Genomic DNA, 20466 nt, shown 5'->3' on the forward strand with positions numbered 1-20466 from the left:
TGTGTGCAGGCCACAAGGTTCTGAGGGGCCGACTGCCACAGAATCCTTTCTCTCTTGTCACAGATAAATATGGGCAGAAAGGGGGGGGGGGGGTGAGCAGCCGTACCCTCAAACTGTTGCACACTTGGTCTCCCTCTCTCCAAACGCATACACATGAGTAGACCCATTGTATCTCTACCAGTCATTACAGATGCCCATCAACAGTCTCAGCACAAAAGATCACACCCCCCTGGGTCATCCAGAATCAGTGGCCTACGGTGTGCATTGTCTAGTGCAATTAATTTGTTAAGTGGCGGTTTGCAGGCTCCTTTGTGCAAAATTTCCCATAATCACTCAGAAGAGTTGTATTGGAGCGTAGGGATGAAAAACCAACAATTCAAACTCCTGAACGAGGTCAGGATTTTTTTTTTTACTTCCTCAATTGATACTCAATCCTTTCCTTCAAGAAAAAAGGATGAAATCGTGGATGCTAGCAGACTGACTCCTTTCTCATTCTCCTGCAAATATTTCCCCTGGATATACTTGGGCTTTGACAGTGCACTTGACGTGACAGAGTGAAAGGATAGTTTCATCTCTGTATTTAATCTATAAGCCTCTAATAGCTTTTTATCAGTTTGTGGGTCAGACAACCTGCGTAATGGTTCTGTAATCGTCCTCCTCAAGCAAACATTTTAATAATGATGATGGTAGCATCCAAACCATGTTGAGGGAATCCTAATCTGCCCAGAGATTTATATGCAAATGACATTTAAAACAATGACATCAGATCATTAAGTGGGCACTTTCAATGGAAAGATGACTAATCCATCGTAAGTTAAGCGAGGCACTACTATTGTTTGGCGAGGAGAGATTCCCTCTGCTTGTCCTCTCCCCATAGCAGTGGTACTGCTCATGTTTCGTCTAACGGTGTCTTGCACCTCTTGGTTGTATTTGTATAATATTACTAATCAGTATGGAACACCATAATACATTGTACACATATGTAAAGAGTAAGTATAGTTAAATTCTGCATATGATACCACCACTGTGCGTTTCATATAAAGGCACTGTATCAGTTGTCCTTTCAGAAGGAGTCCCATGTTAGCTCATGTTTATCCTGCTACAGAACTGTACCACCTCAATGCAAAAGATGTCATCAAGTAAAGCTCACGTTTTTGGGAAGGCTTCCATATTTGGATTGATGTGTGTTAATTTACTTTCCCACATTTAAAGAAACTGGTTCACGCTAGTCTTTAGATGTCTGATTCTGAATAACTCCAAAACCACTTTTTTCCCCAAAATCCACTAACTGATGAATCATCTTGACACAGAGTATAAGAGAGTGCTACAATGTATATTGAACATTAGTGTAACACCATACAAAATGAAGAAGAATTTCAACTGCCCAGGGACTGCGGTTGAAAATTAGCCAGCTGGCTAAAACTGGCACTTTTACTGAAACGTTGATTAATGTGCACTGTCCCTGTAAAAAATAAACGAAATAAACTAAACTTGGTCAAAATGTCCTAATTTTAAAGGTATGTTAGATGAGTTTGCATTTCACATGGTTGTGTGTTTGATCATTTCTGTGTTTCTAATGGTAAGTCTCCAGTATGAATAGTTAGGTTAAGCCCTGGAAGAAAACCCCTTAATCTCCTTCATAGAACCAAGCAGTTGTCTAATCCCGCTCCTGTTTGTTGTTCTAAATACACATATCCTCAGGAGAAGCCACAACCTGCTGTACATTTAATAAGGACAGTCTACCATCAGTTGAGATGACATGTATTCAACTTAGAAGAATAAAATCCTATTGAAAAACCTATTGAAATCAATTTTTTATTAATAATTCTCATGATGTTGAGGGTTAATAACCCAATATATGTTTTTTGTTTTTCATGTTTTATGACATCTTAAAGAGTGGATGGAATGTCGGTCTGAGGACACAAGGGTTGACGGTTAGAATCACCTCAGCAAGACTCTTGCCTTTCCTCTGCCATTCTGAAATACAGTGCAATTCTAATGATTGAGGAATGTATCTGAGGTGATTGTCATGTACATGTTTTGTACATTCACTGTCATGTCCTTTTTCTTGTTTGATCTCATTTACTGGCTAACACTTTCTTCTTAGAAAAAGACTAGATTTGATCACTAGGAAATAAGGTATCTCAGTCCAGATGTCCATACTGAGTCTTCTAATCCAAAGAGAATCCTGATTTAGAAGATGAAAGTGCAATCTTCTATTAATTATTATTCTAATATACTTACATGGAATTATATCATAAATCCCTCAAATGATTTCTTAATAATCCCTTTTATAGAATCACATGTTTTTGATATACTACCACATTGTTATCAACCAAATATAGTAGTTTGCGGATTATTATTTTTGACCAGTAGACGAATGGGTGAGTAAGAAGAAGTTCAATAGATACACGTGTCTTAAAGAAATGTGTCTGAGAGTTTTTTTTAAATTTTTATTTAATTCCTTTGGTCAACGTAGACATGAAAACCTTAAAACAAAACTTGCAATGACATTTGTATGGCTAAATCCTATTTTAAATGACAAGGTGCCATCCTGATATTGAGAATAACATTTTTTTGTATTTAAAACATGTTATTACTTTATTAAAGTGCTTTATATTATCTGCAAACTCGAAATATACACTGTTTGAGTGTTATAAAAATAGCATGTTTTTAAATCACTTGCACCTCAAATGCCCTTTGTCTATGGTATTGCTATTGAAGTCCTGCATATCTAATGTTTCATTTGTCAAGCGATTGCATTATGCAGCTCCAATCCAATTTTCATACACTAGCGCAGGTTCTTTATAGATGGGGAATAAAAAGGATAAGTGGGTAATACCACTTTGATTCATTATATAATGATTTAAGGGAGTGCATGCAAGGGTACTATAATAATATTAATGGGATAATTTAATGCAATTTTCTTTATTTGATGTGTTCTGATAATGCTGGCTAATCTGTAGACATTGTTTAATAAATTGAAAAAAGGAAGAAATTATCAAAATTCTGACAAATCCCTTGTCCAGTGCCTTCTTAGGCCGATGGCCCAACGTCCAAAAGGGGCTTTAGCTTTCAAGATACCCCCACCAGACGTTGAACCAAATACAATTATGTTTTTTCACATCAAAACACAATCATGCTTGCTCACAGCCTGGTTCCGCTAAGTTTCTTTTTCATACTGTCTTCACATGGCAGATAATGCAGCTGGATAAGGCCAAGTGGCTGACATGTTCTAGTTGTTTAATTTTAAGGAGTGCGCTCAATTTACTAATAATTTGGCTAAACAAACATTCAAAACAGCAATTTAAGAACCTCCAAAGGTAAAAACCTCTTACATTTTAAGTTGTTAAAGGTAAATTGTTGTTTCCAGCATTCTCTCTCATCATGTTACCTTCTGTCCTCACTTTGCTGACGACAACTGCTTCATTGTTTGGTGTTTGACCATTTTCAACAGGCCTTTTCTAGGCTTTACGCTCCAAAAGTATTTAATGTTCAGCTTGAGCTAGGCTGTGAGCATGGACCAGATGCAGTGTACATAGCAATGAGGAAGAGGCATTTAATGCTGCACAAAAGTTACTAGAAGTCGAGATAAATATTTCAGTCCTCTACATTCACATTATCACACGGTTCTTGCAATTGGAATGCCCCTTTAAGTCATACTGACTAAACAGACATATTACTAACAATTGTATGTCAATTAAAGTGAGGACAAGGTAATTGGTTACATCCCCAGTTTGATCCATCACTTTAATTATAAAATGAGAAAACATGTTAAGTCACATATTTAAATAGCACCCTACATTTTTATAGATTTCTATAGGGTTCAGAATCAGTGGTCTTATATGAAAATCTACACAATATGTTTTATTTATTTATTTATAAGCCTGTATTGCATATTGATCATAACATGTACACTACTTATGTTGGATATATAGGGAGTCAGGTGGCTGAGCGGTTAGGGAATCGGGCTAGTAATCTGAAGGTTGCCAGTTCGATTCCTGGCCGTGCCAAATGACGTTGTGTCCTTGGGCAAGGCACTTCACCCTACTTGTCTCGGGGGAATGTCCCTGTACTTACTGTAAGTCGCTCTGGATAAGAGCGTCTGCTAAATGTAAAATGTAAAATGTAAATCTAGAATTGGCCAATTCACTCAATAACTACAAGTTTCACAATTAATTAATTAATTCAGAATTGAAATATATTCATTCAAGTTTATGAAGGAGCTTAGTTTGACACAGTTCCAGACGTAAATACATTATTCATTGTCCTCTCAATTAAAATTGACTTGATTGGTTGAAGTTTCTAATGTCGCTTTTAGTCCCTCCTCTGCCATCACCCTGTACTGTGTGTAAAGATAACTTTTCTTGGCCACTGCGTTCAAAATCATTAATGGGTGGGGGCTCGGGTTAAGGAGACTCAAATCCTTGTCACATGCACAGGCTAGCGTTAAAGTCAGCAAACATGTTTGATCAAATAAGCGGCAGTGAAAAAGGCAGCAATAAAACCTTCCAAGTTTAATCAGACATGATTTACTATGAAAACATAAAATATCAAAAAAAGATAGATCTCTTATGCAAACAATTGCAGCAAACCTGGATTACAGATTATTTTTATATATGTAAAGCCAGTCACAGTTTTGGTGACCTCTTAATATCAGAACAATGACAGCCAAAACATCACTGGTCAGTCTGTTTCAATCAGATTTGTGAAAAGTGGTCGCAAAACTGATTATGTGCACTGTAAAACTTTACTCAAGGAAATCTAAAGAGCCAAATACTTTTTTCTCACCTTGGAGTCAAGAGTGAATGTTAATACCGTAAGATGTGGTCTTCATTTGAAGTACTTTCCTTTGGCAGCTTTGGATTCCAAGTGGATCATTACAGACACAGCTACATTTAAGTTGTCTGACCACTATCCCACTTTCCATTCATTGTCCTCACTTAATTTCCTGATAACCTGTTAATTTTATTGTTTTTCACTTACATTACATGATTACTGCAATGACCTGGGGAATCAAATCACTTAATGCATTACAGAGGATGAATTATTGAGGCCAAGCTGAGGCACTCGTCCTCCTTTAGTCAAATGACTGTTGATATTTTGCTTTTAATTTAAGCAATCTAATACAAGACTCATTAACGTGCCAGTAGATTAACTCATTCGAAGCAGAGGTTATCCTCCTCTTAATGCCTGTTCCATGGAAGATAATCCGAGTTAACTTGGATTGGAGGCCTACAATGAGATAAGCAGCAGATATGAAGAGATGGCCAAATGAGGAAGATGTGTCTGGAACCTGTGGTGCCTGGCTTTTGTTGTCTGATTCCACAGGGATGACTTTAATTCCAGGACCTCAATTTGCTTTATTGGTTAAGCATGTTGGTGTCAGTGATTATCTTGCAGAGTATGAGGCAAACATATACCGTTTTTTTTTGTTGTCAACATTTCAAATATGAAAACTGATATTCATGTACAGCATGAGTAAATCGTTTCGTTGCAATGAAATGGCAAGATAACAGACAGAAGGAACATGTCATCTCTGCTCACACTGTGACACATATTTCAGGTTCCAGACTGTCATCTGCACCCTACATCCCCACGACAACATGAGCGTCTTGTTAGCACTGTATGCGATCGTCAGATGTGAATGACCCTAATCAAGAGTGAATTACTCTATCAAGGATCCAACCAGTTCTGTGCAGGCATCTGTCAGGCTGCAGGAAGGTCGTCGTGGAGCATATGCGTTTCGTTAGTTAGCTGAAGAGCAACTGTTTGGCCTAAGGGAGGGAAGATAAAACTGGCTACTTCTGTTGGACTCAGAAAACGTATGCCACAGTCTCAGTCGCAACATGGACAAGATTAGTGGGACCCATGTCAGTGGAAGTTAGGAGATACAATAATTTGTGTTTGCTTTTACATGTTTAAATTGATGCTGCATGAACTAAATACATCAATGTTTTATCAACTCAAAGTCACCCATTGAGCGCTGTGGAAATGTATTGGTTTCGTTGGTGAGTACAAGGTAGCCAGAGAAAGAGTGTATGTCAACATATTGCTGATGTGGAAATTATTTTGGGAATGACATACAATCAAGAAACTCAACAGTAAGTTCAAAGTAAAACTCAAAAACATTATGACACTGTATACAACAAATTAATTATATATACATCTATTGTTTTATGAAAGTTCCATTTAATTTCCACTAAAAATCTCGTTCCACAAAAGAAGTTCCACCAATAATTAATAAAAAAGGGCCCTCTAGCTTTATGTTGACCATTTATCAACTGATGTTACAGTACAAGCCACACTGACCTGAGCGGTGGACTGAACTCCCCCTCAGGGGGGGGGTGCAGGGTTAAATTCATTGTCATTAATTGTGAATTAATGTTTGCATTTTTAAACCGATTTTCTTCTTATTTTCCTTTTCCCCTCTTTTCCAATCTGTTCTTAGCCTCATTTGCTCTAATCCTGACACACAGTTGGTGGCACTGGATACAGCGGGCACGCGCCTGTAAGTCACACAGAAGCAAACCTTAAAGGGAGGCATTACAGTCCTGGACACTTTCCACACATGACCCAATGACCCTCCTCCTCCTGCCCAAGACCCCAGCCCCCTCCCCCTCCCCCCTCGCCTGTAACGAAATGGGAGGAGGGCTTGATAAATAGTCCACGAATGCTCATGGTGCAGATTTCCATTCAATTGGATGAAACTAGCTATTGCTTTAGTGATGCTTCTTATTGCATACTTTCAACAGCCCAAGACACTGCTCAATATTTGATAGAATTGCTGATAGAAATATGCATCCTGAAGGTATTATTGCTTAACAGCCCTCTGAACCTGATCTGGGTCTTCTGTTACAGAGGGGGCAGAGGGTTTCAGCTTGCTCACCATCTCAGCCCAACACACACACACACACTGTGGCAGCAGAATGAAGACAGATGGGGGGTACCAGGGCCACTAGTCTTGAGGTACAGAGGAGGAGGAAGAGGAGGTTGTTTTTAATCATGAAATGATAACACAAGACATCTGCTGCTCCCAGTGAGGCAGCGCCACGCGCCGGCCCTCACGTCCATGAGGAGTGTGCCAGCCAGACACCCTACTTATCAAAGGAATTGCTCAATTCCTCTAAGTTTTTAGACACCCAAAAGCTTTATCCCCATCCAATCCCCATTCCCATTCTTGATTATATGATGTAAATATTCTTATGGACACTACAGAAATAAATGACTAATATTCTGTTGCGTAAATAAATCCAAAATGTCACAGCCTGTGGTTTCTTAAGATGAAACCCATTAAACCCATTTTTGGGGTCAGAAAGGGGACGATACTTACACTATATATAATCCATCAGGGAAATTGCACTTTTCCATTCTTCCTCATCGCCCTCCATATGTCTGATTTGTCACCATATGTAACAATCCCCTCAAAATCCAGAAAAGGGGCAAACAATTGTCTTTTATTAATCCATCTATTTTGAAATTGCAGAATAGTTTAATCACATTCAGATTTGATTTTCATTTTCAATGTAATACTCTTAGGCTTCTCCCTATCACTTTCACCAAGCCTACATCCATGTGCAGCTAAATCCTTCCCCCTGAATCACATCAGACATTGTGAAGACATTCTGACAGTCAATAAGTTTCCTTAAGTGTATTTCCAAAATAGTCTGTGTAAGATCATGTATTTACTACAAAAGGTAGGGTTTTTACATATAAAATGATATTGATGGCAGGGGATCAGAAGGACTCACCGGTGTCAGTGAGGAACCATGTAGTGAGCAGATCTGTGATGGGACCAGACCCTTCAATCTCCATTGTGATGCCCCAACAACAAACACCCAACACCCTGTCCAGCTCTGCCCTCAGAGCCCACTGAAGCACATTTTAGAGTCCTTAACACATTGCGGACAACGGTTGACCGTCTGTTTGTTCCAACATTCCCTCGCAGAGAAGTCCTGATTAATCTCTCCATAATTGACTAGATGATTCTTGACTTAACACACTCTGAATAGATGGTGAGAGACAGAATAGAGGAGACAGGGTGCCATCACCCTATTATGATCTAAGTCAATGAGACAAGTTTCTGAGAGAAGAATAGTAACATTGCGTGGCTGAATAACTGAATGCGACACATTTTATAGCGGAGAACTGGAGAGTGCTCATTATGATGGCTTCTACTCTGAGCAGTAAGAACATGTCCTCTTACTCTCTGAGCAAGTTTTCATTTTAAGCAGAGATGCTTCAAATCAGATTCAGAGCTAGTTTGGAATAGGAACCATCTGTTGTGACCCACACAGAGAAAACGAGTGAAACCATCTTATTAATGGGGTTCTGTTGAGGAATGTAGAAGAGGCATCATCTCATTGTACGTTACTGTTTTAGGGACATATTTTTTGTCAAGTTTGGAACAATCATGCCACCTGACATCTAGATGTGGGGTTGTGACTGGCGATTTTGTATGGCTGGATTCATTGTATTTAAAATGCGTTGTTCTTATGAAAGTGATATTGGCTTACTTAGTTGATTACAATAGTTTTAATGGATCTCTCAGTGATGAGAGATCCATTTATCTACCCTCTTTCTCAAATGAAAGAGGGTAGATAAATTTGACTCTGGGAAAGTTGAAACAACTTTCCCAGTCTTGTCATTTGTTTTCAGGTTTTGAATTTAAAGGAATACGACCAAGACAAAACCCATTTGAGTTCATCAGGAAAACCACTGGTCATTTGGCAAGAATATGGAAATTAACTGGGAAATATAGTAAATTAGCATATGCAAATATCTTATATAGCTTATTGTCAGAGTGGCACGCGTACCCCACATGGCCTTACAAGCGTGGTGTGACGGTTGGGGTGTCTGTACATTATTAACTTTTAATCATTAGCCATTATTACTAATGCCACCAGACACACTTCTCATTGTTTTGTTTTGTTAGTGGCAGACTTCCTGAGTGTGTCATGTCTGGCTTGGCCTCACTTTAAGGGTGAGATTATAAAATGCAAATTAGGGAGAGTCGTCCAGTGAAAGACTGTACGCCCAGACTTCCAGACTACTAGGGGTCATTAGAGACCCTTTCTAATTGACAAAACTTTAATCCCGCTCGAGGAGTTGTTTACATCACTGAATTAGGTTAATCTATCCCCATCAATTTGCATATATGTGCATTTTTGAATAATTACTGGGCCAAAGTAGGCCTGCAATGGCTGGTTTGCGGGTGGATGACGCGTGTCTATTATGCCATTGTCTCCAGTAAACAATAGACCAGCAAAACAATTAACAACAAAACCAAGAAGGGCTAGTGTGTTGGCTCTTTTGTGTCAGTGACCCCAGGCATTATTACCGACTGGAGAGAAAATTATTTGACTGCAATTGCTGATATCGCTTACACAGCCCTATATACATTGAATTATGACATCATTAATGAAAAAGGAAATAACTTTTTGGATAACGAAATGCAATCGTTAAATTGGCAGATAATTTTTTTTACGGACCATTGGTAATTTATTTAACATGCACTTTCTTATTTGGGGGGGTTGACAAGATAAAACAGATTGATGGATTTTACATTTACATTTATTCATTTAGCAGACACTTTTATCCAAAGTGACTCACAAGAAAGAGCTTTACAAAAAGTGCATAGGTCAATGATCATAAACAACGCGGGTAAAAAAACATTGCGGGTAGCCAAAACATGAAGCATACATTGTGAAAAGCAAATAAGTGCAAATGGGTAGAACCAGAAGAGCATGTAGTTAAACAAATTACAATTAAACAACATGATCCTCGAAAGTGCTAAAGTGTACCTGGAGGAAAGCAAGCAACAACAATATAATTCACAACGAGTACAAGTAGTTAAATCAGTTACAACTAACCAACAAATGCAACAAGTCCCTCAATAAGTGTCATTGTGTTCCTGGAGGAAATAAACTAACATCTGATCCAACAAATCTTTTGTAAGTACCGTTGTACTCCCGGAACAAGTGCGTCTTTAGCCTTTTCTTGAAGGTGGAGAGACAGTCAGTATCTCTGATGGAGGTGGGGAGATGATTCCACCATTGGGGGGCCAGACAGGAGAAGAGCTTGGGTTGGGAGCGGGCGTTCTTGAGCGGTGGGACCACCAGACTGTTGTCAGAAGAAGACCTTAGGTGGCGGGTGGGATTATAAGGCTGGACAAGAGACTGGATGTAGTCAGGTGCAGTCCCGTTCACCGCCCGGAAGGTCAGTACCAGGGTCTTGAATCTGATGTGGGCCGTGATTGGTAGCCAGTGGAGGGAGATGAAGAGCGGGGTAACATAGGAGCGTCTGGGTAGGTTGAAGATCAGGCGGGCTGCTGCGTTCTGAATCCTCTGGAGAGGGCGGGGTGCGCATGCTGGGAGACCGGCGAGAAGCGAGTTGCAGTATTCCAACTTGGAGAGTGCTTGGACTGGCAGCTGGGTGGAATGCTCAGACATTTTAATTGGTATTTTGTCAAAGTAGGGGCCTATTTTCTTTAACAACATTTCATATAACCAAGTTTAGAATCATGTATAAATCATACTGTAGGTTATTAATCTAATAATTTTAGACCTCTATTATCATGATAATAACTATGAAATACATCCAGGTTAGGTGTCAAATTGTAAGTTTCATTAATATGTCCGTACTCTAACAAAGCATATTGACTATTCACTATGGCTCTTAGAGGACCATGTCTCTCCAGGGACACAGTAGCAAGACGCTTTCTGATGCTATGTGTCATCACCCCCAGAAACAATAACCGTACATCTCTGTGTTCGCTCACCCTCTGCACACAGCCCTACGGTACACTTCAATGGTGCATTCCTTTTTAAAGAATTTCCTTAAGAAGAACAACATCTACCTAAAGAATGCTTGTAAATCATGCATGAAAGTAGTTCATCTTATCTTGTGTGAAAGACTATGAACTGACATATCAGTGCCCATTCCAGAAATGGGGAAGAGCAATGAAGTGCAATACCACAACCACAAAACCCTGTGACCATGTGACCATCACTGATGCTGTTCTCTTTGCTGATGATTGCCATCAAGCTGTTAGCAGATGCTGCCAAAGACCCTCAGTGGAATGGAATTAAACAATGGTGTGCTTACAGAAGACAACAGAATTGATTATGAACATAAAGTGGAAGTTAAGATGAAAAATGTTAAGATACGAAAAGCTCAAAAATAAGACTAAAACCTGACAGAAATCTGGATCTGGATAAGCAGTCTGTGATGAGGATCTAAATGTAATATCAACATATTATTCATCCCCCATAATCAACGTTTCCTCTTCTAGATATAATTGTAATCCTGGTTCAGAATTAAATACAGTGTATTTTTATTTCTCATTTTGTGAGAGAACAGCAGTCTTATATTAATGATATACCCATTGCCATATGCAAACATACACACAAGTACACATAGTGACAATCCACAAACACTCATTTATTTTTGAATCCGGATGAGCAAGAACCCAAATTTTGATTGAAGGCCTAAGCCTCAGCAGTCCTTTAAAGAATACAAGTCAAACTGATGTTGACATTTTACGTACCCTATGTAAACCTGTCTAAGCTCAGCAATCATTGTAGCTGTGCCATTGTTTCATTATGATTATATCAAAGATTAGACTGGAAAGGGGCATGAATAAAAAATTCTGATTAAAAGTCACATTTATTTTGTACTTTGCAAGCAGAAGGTTTTGCATGTGTGCTTTTTGTGCATGCGAGAGTGTCCATGTGTGTGTGTAATGTGTGGTGTGTGTTGTACAGGAGTTTGGCCGAACTATGGCCTCTGCTCTGTCTTTAACATATCCACATCAGATTCTTACTGGATGAACATTTTCCTGGAGATAAACATTGCTGGAAGGGGAGTCAAGACAATCTTATTGTTACTGGATGTCGCAGGGGTGTAGAATAAGCTTTCTTACAACATGGCTTAACATGTCTTAAGATGCACATTAGCAAAGGCATTAAAGACTTGTCCCAAAGCAGAAGCAACAGGATCAGGGACTCAACAGAGTCTCCTCCATTGGCTGAAGGGATAATGATCCCTGTGCATCTGCAGTGGTGGTGTGTCATGTTCTTGGTGATGAACCAATTCTGAAGAATCCTAATAAAGAGGCTGGAACATCTGGACTGGTAGCACAGTCAAGCTGCTTTTACACGACATGTTTGTCGAGAGAGAACCATGAAGTCACACCCTACCCATACCCCTCTTCCCCCATCCCCATACCTCAAAGGATTTGTCCCACTGCCAGATGTGACTTGTTGGAGTGCAGGGAGTCCATGGTGTGGGCACGACTGACAAATGGTTAAATGTTTAGACACCACACATTATTGTCTCCTTAGGTCCTCCTCTTCTGTTTTCTAATTGGCTCAATAAAAAAAACGCGGAGCATTGGTTTTCTGTCTGTGAAGAGTGTGTCTATAGGCTACAGCCACTGCCAGTATTGATGTCAGTCATAGTTTTGTCAAAGTCATTATTGGAAAATTCAAAACCATAACTCCTGGAATTGTGCTTGACTGATTTCAAAGGGGTGTATACTTGCATTGTAGTTGCACTTCCAAACAGCTAACATTATCTGTATATTCTGACCTCCTCAATACAATAAAGGAGAATACAGACACATTAAACAATGTGCAAAACTGTAACACCAAACATTGTAATTATGTTATATTTTACATTATGCCATCATAGAACACTTTGAAGTTATTGTGCATTGTTTTACTATTAGGTAAACAGTTATTTGGTTATAAAATATTATTATAGGCATAACCTACAGTATACACTGTGTGAGACCGATCCTACAGTGCTGATACTATTCAGGTTCACGTGCGACGTGTTACTCAACAACCCCTGTGGGTAACCCCTGAGGAAATTAAAGCAAATAATGATTTTTGATGTCACATCTTTAAGAGATTAATAAATTTAGCGGTTGAGAATTGACAGGAAATCTCCTCAGAAAATAATGAGCGGAGAAACATTTACTGAGTTTAATTCAAGATAATCTGATCTGATGACACCATGCCTTGTAATATGGACCTTCATGATAATGTTTTTCCTTTCCCTTTTTTTCTAAAGTAAAACTAATAACGCGAGTTTAAGGGTGCCTTAATTTTAGATTAGGTGTCTCTTTTAAATAGGTTTCTTGGCCACGAACCCTGAAGCAATACGAATTAAACTGAGCTAAATTAATATAGCCTATAACTCAATTACCTAAAAGTGTTTTGTTTTTCCGGTGTGCTCATGATGTAATCCTACCCAAATTGTTATGCGAATCATTAACTAAACGGGAAATTCAGGTTTGTAAGATTCAGCTGTTATTGTTAGCACTATTCAGGAATTCGGTTCGATTGGTTAGCTTTAAAAGATAGGCCCTACCTAGGCTACACAGTTATTTTAAATATATTGTGGGACATTTGACCACAATTAAGACAATGCGTGAAGTCAATTGTGTTTATATTGTAGGCCCAAGAAGGCCTACCAAATAGTTGCGTCATCAGAATCATAGGTCTATTTTCGTTTCAAGGTTTATGGTAATGTTGGTCTCAGCATAACATTGCCTCCTCTGCATTAGCCTTTTGTAGTTTTAATTCTACACGTGATAACACTATAATAATGCCTCTTCAATCTACAGAAAACCGTGTTTTGTGAACCCGAGTCTTCAGCCTGCCTAATTGATCGGCCTATATTCAAATGAAATCAAATCAAATGTAGGCCTATTTGGATACCTAGTTGTTTTTACAAGCAATGTCACAGAGGACTTCACATACGCCCATAGAACTGCCCCTCAACCAACCTGACCCCGCAATGAAGACAAGGAAAAACTCCCATAAAAACGAGAGAAAATAGGCTAATATTAAACGAATGTGATGTATTTTGTTTAATTATCTTGTGTAAGACGAATTTTCTTTTCTAAAGGTTTGAAATCAGAAACAAGATAGGCTTCCTCCTTTAATGAACAGTTATAGCGTTCTTCGCCTATAGCCTACAATTAGGCTACATTACTAATTCTGATAGTAGAATAACTTTGTATATTAAGAATTAAGAATAATTTCTTAATTGCTTTTACATTACGAGGCTTCATTTTTGCCGAACCCTCAGAATTAAGGTAAGTTTATAAAGTTCACTCTGTCCACTTCAAAACAATTAGGTTTATCTTAATATCTTATCAGACAGGAAATTTGGTGGTGGGTCGGATTACGAAACTCTAATTACAACGAGAGATTTTCAGCACGTTCGTTGGTTCAATCCAGAGTGAAAGTGTTCTTCGAAGGCCGTCCTTTCCCCCCCATGCCCTCGTAGCCAATAATGCAAGCCCTCACACTCACTCACTCTCACACACACACACGCGCGCGCGCGTGCAAGTGTGGCAGTTGGAAGCGATCGGAAAATCTTAAATAGACTATTTTGTTTTATATTCGGCCAGTCCAGTGGGTTAAGGTTGCCACATTGTTAAAGGTTAATATCGCTATAGGCCTATATCGTTGTGTGAAAAGGGAAAACATTTCCTAAACAAAATAATTTTGTAGTGAATTAATTCATTTATATTGACCAGAAGGTCTTAAATGAAAACATGAGGGTGATTAGCCTATGTTAGGTCTAATCAATCACCAAACGTTTTGGAAGTTGGGCGGCCCATAGCATAGGCTAGGCTATATTGTGAGATAAAAGTTGCAACATTTTGACAAGGAGGCCTAAGACCTTTTACCTCAATATTAGGCCTAAACAGTCTATCACATAGCCTAGGCCTATTTCAAATTGAGGATTTTAGTTAGATATAGACCTACTTCCAAGAATATACACACTGAATGCTATAGCCTAGTAGCCCATGTGTCAAATATATGAGCTTCAGGTTTCCCGCAAAACAGATGTGGAAATTATTATTTGATATGAGTTTAATAGCCTATCAAATATAGCCTAAATAAATTCATAATTTTTGAAGGCTAACTCACTTGAGTTCTTGATTTATTTGGTGTGTGCACAAGGCGCCATAGGTACCATAAAATAGGATATAATTATAATATGAAATAGACCATAAAGGTTTAATTAATAAAGGGAGAGTACAAACAATTTGTTAAATAATAACAATTACATTTAATATATTATTATAGAAAACTGATAGCATAAACATGTTTTGATTACAAAGGCATACTATAGGCTAAGCTAGCTACCAACAGGCCTACATAAAATAAAAAACTAACAGCAAGGCTGCACTAAAACACATAAGTGCCATAATGTCAAATAGTCTACAGTCAAATGTTTTAAAGCATTTTAAACCATGCATAGGCTATGCCCATATTGCTTAGACGGCATGCCTACAGTTAGGTCCATAAATATTTGGACATTGACACAATTTTCATCATTTTGGCTCTGTATACCACCACAATGGATTTGAAATGAAACAATCAAGATGTGCTTTAAGTGCAGACTTTCAGCTTTAATTTCAGGGTATTTACATCCAAATCAGGTGAACGGTGTAGGAATTACAACACATTTTATATGTGGCCCCCCCCCTTTTTAAGGGACCAAAAATAATTGGACAAACTAACATAATCATAAATCTAATTGTCACTTTTAATACTTGGTTGCAAATCCTTTGCAGTCAATGACAGCCTGAAGTCTGGAACCCATAGACATCACCAGACGCTGGGTTTTGTCCCTGGTGATGCTCTGCCAGGCCTCTACTGCAACTGTCTTCAGTTCCTGCTTGTTCTTGGGGCATTTTCCCTTCAGTTTTGTCTTTAGCAAGTGAAATGCATGCTCAATTGGATTTAGGTCAGGTGATTGACTTGGCCATTGCAGAACATTCCACTTCTTTGCCTTAAAAAACTCTTTGGTTGCTTTCGCAGTATGCTTCGGGTCATTGTCCATCTGCACTGTGAAGCGCCGTCCTATGAGTTCTGAAGCATTTGGCTGAATCTGAGCAGATAATATTGCCAGAAACACTTCAGAATTCATCCTACTGCTTTTGTCAGCAGTCACATCATCGATAAATACAAGGGAACCAGTTCCATTGGCAGCCATACATGCCCACGCCATAACACTACCTCCACCATGCTTCACTGATGAGGTGGTATGCTTTGGATCATGAGCAGTTCCTTCCCTTCTCCATACTCTTCTCTTCCCATAATTCTTGTACAAGTTGATCTTGGTCTCATCTGTCCATAGGATGTTGTTCCAGAACTGTACAGGCTCTTTTAGATGTTTTTTGGCAAACTCTAATCTGGTCTTCCTGTTTTTGAGACTCACCAATGGTTTACATCTTGTGGTGAACCCTCTGTATTTACTCTGGTGAAGTCTTCTCTTAATTTTTGACTTTGACACAGATACGCCTACCTCCTGGAGAGTGTTCTTGATCTGGCCAACTGTTGTGAAGGGGTTTTTCTTCACCAGGGAAAGAATTCTTCTGTCATCCACCACAGTTGTTTTCCGTGGTCTTCCGGGTCTTTTGGTGTTGCTGAGCTCACCAGTGCGTTCTTTCTTTTTAAGAATATACCAAACAGTTGATTGAGCCACACCTAATGTTTTTGCTATCTCTCTGATAGGTTTGTTTTGATTTTTCAGCCTAACGATGGCTTGCTTCACTGATGGTGACAGCTCTTTGGACTTCATATTGAGAGTTGACAGCAACAGATTCCAAACACAAATACCATACTTGAAATGAACTCTAGACATTTTATCTGCTCCTTGTCAATGAAATAACGAACTCCCATGAGGGAATAACATACACCTGGCCATGGAACAGCTGAGCAGCCAATTGTCCAATTACTTTTGGTCCCTTAAAAAGGGGGGGCCACATATAAAATGTATTGTAATTCCTACACCGTTCACCTGATTTGGATGTAAATAACCTGAAATTAAAGCTGAAAGTCTGCACTTAAAGCACATCTTGATTGTTTCATTTCAAATCCATTGTGGTGGTATACAGAGCCAAAATGATGAAAATTGTGTCAATGTCCAAATATTTATGGACCTAACTGTATAAGTGACATTCGCCATCGACAGAGAAAAACACTTATGACCAATTCTGAAGGGGAGGGGGAGAAAATCCTTATCGGATTTGAGAGAAAATTGGTGGCAATTAATCCTTTGGGATTGAAAAAGGGAAACGCCTCCTGGACTGACGGGTGCCACATTTAATCTCTGATTGGACGTTGGTGGGTTATCCCCGGGAGACGACAGGGATAAATTGTCCCTCCTTATGGTGTCTCCCGCCTCATCCTCCCAAACTGCAGGAGAAAGAGAAAGTAGCGCTTTACAAATGTCAACCATGACTGGAAGAGATGATGGTGCGGAGGAGAAGCCCAAAGTCAAAATGCTGTCTCCAGCTTTTGGAATTGATAAATCACGACTTCATGGATCTGGATTCAGGTCTAAAGGCTTTGCAATAACCGATTTGTTGGGTCTTGAATCTGATCTCCAGTCTCGCCCATCTGGACCTGGATTAAGTGCGAATGGGGATGTTCAGAGCGCGGGGGTCGGGGGATTCCATTTCACTGGAGGATCATTGCCGCTTGGTTTGGGGTTCTTGTGCAGTTTGGCGGCTCAACAGCCTCCGGGGGCGCCGTGCTTCCTGCCTAATCACCTTCCCCTCCTTCAGTCCCGGTCGGATACCCATTTCATGCATAATTTGGAGCAACAAAGAGTTGCTTACTCTGGTAAATATAATTTATTGAACTCGTTGTTTACAATATGAAGACAGTGGGAGCTGTCCACTCATGATTAAAATGTATATTGCAATTGATACCCATATTACTCTGATGCTCATTAAGTTTGAGCATATTCATTCGTAATGTTAACTTTTCCTCAGTCAAATGTATACATTTAGTAATCGAAAGAATTAAGTCAAAGCTTGTTAACTGTAAGCATAGCATTGAAAACATTTGTATTGCATCGTGTGTAATACTAATATTCATTTGTTCATGATTTTTAGATGATGAATGTCTTTCTGGTGATCGAAACGACTCGAAAAACTCTGTTAACTCACAGAAGAGAAAGAAAAGGAGGCACAGGTTGGTACATTTGGCTAAAAGAAAGCTTTCTTCTAACATTAAACGTAGGCTAGTAAACAAAGTTAATAACTGCCTCAAATGAACGATTTCTGAAATGTTATATTTCTTTACAGAACCGTGTTTACCTCACATCAACTTGAGGAGCTCGAGAAGGCCTTCCATGAAGCACATTATCCGGACGTTTATGCCAGGGAAATGTTAGCAATGAAAACAGAGTTGCCAGAAGACAGAATACAGGTATTTAAACATTTTTGCCCGCGCTTATCAAGAAATTGGTATAGTCTAACAAAAAAAATGTATTGGCCAGGCCTATATATAGGCTTGAATGAATTAAAACGTTTTTGCTATATTGTAGGCTATGATTCCTTCAGATTGTCGGTAAAATAGGCCTATCAATCAAATATCAAAGATCATATATCCAACATCTTGACAATGTTTTAAGGTTTGGTTCCAAAACCGTCGCGCCAAGTGGAGGAAACGTGAGAAGTGTTGGGGTCGTAGCAGTGTAATGGCCGAGTACGGACTCTACGGGGCAATGGTGCGCCACTCCATCCCTCTGCCAGAATCGATCATCAACTCCGCCAAGAGCGGAATGATGGGTTCCTGTGCTCCCTGGCTTCTAGGTGAGCCAGCAGGTTGTTTGCTTTAATAATAATATATGACTCAAATATGTATTCAACCACTTGAATACATAGCTGAGGTGTGTTTGTATTTGACAGTTTTCAATTGTTTTCTATTGGCCCTGAGGCTATCACCAGACATTGTTAAGGGTAAAACTATACAATCAACCTTTAGAAATAAGGTTTGAACCATTAGTAGTTATGTAAGCTGATGTTTGAAACCCTAAATGTTTTTTTCTGGCCTGAGAATCATTCTTTATCGGGACCTTTTTCAGATGTCTATTCAATTGGATACAAATAGTTATTTCCTTAGTGTAAGTTATAGGCTAGTTTAAAACTTAGCAATTTTAGTCTTAATGTTATAAGGCTGTCTAACGTTCTGGTATCCACATTACACAGGCATGCACAAGAAGTCCATGGAAATTGTGAAAAAGTCCCCAGGATCGCCAGAATCATCTCACTCAGAATCTTACGCAGAGGAATCAAAAGGAAATGACAACGACATGGCTTGGGCAAACCGCGCCAGTGCAGACGACAATGAGGACATGGCGATTGACCTATCTAGCACTTCCAAGCAGGACAGCAAGAGCACTTCGAAGTCATCACCACCGCCTCAAAGAGAATCAAACAGTGATTCAGACGAAAGCTAAATATAGGATTTATAGCCTACATTGTTGTCCGTTGCACACCAGGAGCTCTCGGACTGACTGCTCATCTTGAGAACAATATTCCAAAGATGTGCAACGGTGCAATAATTTAGGGATGCACAGTAGCCTACAATGGGCTTGTTGTCTTCAAACTGTTTTTAATTATTTTATTTGAACGTATGTTTTATAACATGTTTTATTAATAATATAAGAGAATATTTAATGTTGAACTCCCTGTACAGGACATCATTGCTGTTAATATGACCTTTTAAGAACCATAGAAAGAAACTCTTTGCATTCATATAATTGTAAAAACAAGAGACAGTTTGAACTATTTAACACAATTCAATTACATACATTTTGTTGGTTATAATGCCTATTTACTGCAATATAATGGACCAGCTCAATGGCACATGGTTATCAGGCACAATGTGACACTTTCTGTTGATATTGAATGTACTGAAAGTTTCTACGGTTTAAAAGCAATTTCAGCAACAACAAAAATCAACTTATTAAAAAATATTATTTTGCAATGATACCTGTGTATAACATTCCCAACTCAATCAATTGAAAGTCAATATGAATCACATCACAGACATGGTGCAGTCTCTCTCTCTCTCTCTCTCTCTCTCTCTTTTACAATGCCTGTGAAAGAGAACAAGCTCCAGGGAAGTTCTATTAGGATGAGGATTGCAATGAAGGAACACTAAGGCATCCTTTGGTAGTAGGGCCTATTTAGCCTATACACTGAAGAAACACAGGTCACAGATCACAACACAAAGCTCACAGCGCTAATGGTGAGGTAGAAAATATATTGCCAAATTACACAAATAACGGCCACATCTGATGACACACAGGGTAAAGTTGAATCATTGGGAGATGTGTGTGACTATCAGTATATTAATGACACATAGTGATTCTGGTACAAAAGTGAGCTAAATGTCACCTTCATTGTTGATATTTGTTTGTTATTTTTTTCTCATCTTATTAGAGTGACGACAACCAGACATTGTGCTTGATGCTTACAGATGCCAAACTTGAACATAGGAGCACTGCAACAATGATTCATCTCATTATTATGGCCTGTGTAGCTATTGTATAAGCAGTTCTCCATGACTGTTGCCCTATTTGGTTTGTAAGATACACAGGAATATCTGTGTTTTAATGTCTAGTTTAATCTTTAAAACC

The 20466-nt window shown here is 39.0% G+C and overlaps 1 protein-coding gene across 2 annotated transcripts; it reads left to right on the forward strand.

Annotated features, from left to right (window-relative positions):
- The first annotated feature begins 17204 nt into the window (after positions 1-17204).
- On the forward strand, positions 17205-19816 carry vsx1 (visual system homeobox 1 homolog, chx10-like). 2 transcript variants are annotated; one of them, XM_062464617.1, is made up of 5 exons: positions 17205-17657; positions 17933-18011; positions 18125-18248; positions 18454-18646; positions 19031-19816. In XM_062464617.1, exons 1-5 carry the CDS (start codon positions 17261-17263, stop codon positions 19279-19281), a joined length of 1044 nt encoding a protein of 347 aa, XP_062320601.1. In that variant the 5' UTR covers positions 17205-17260; the 3' UTR covers positions 19282-19816. The 2 variants fall into 2 exon arrangements, with proteins under 2 accessions (XP_062320601.1, XP_062320602.1); XM_062464618.1 differs by having other exon boundaries at positions 18454-18634.
- Positions 19817-20466: the final 650 nt, after the last annotated feature.

This window comes from Osmerus eperlanus, chromosome 6, assembly GCF_963692335.1.
Source record: "Osmerus eperlanus chromosome 6, fOsmEpe2.1, whole genome shotgun sequence".
NCBI classification, from domain to species: Eukaryota; Metazoa; Chordata; class Actinopteri; order Osmeriformes; family Osmeridae; genus Osmerus; species Osmerus eperlanus.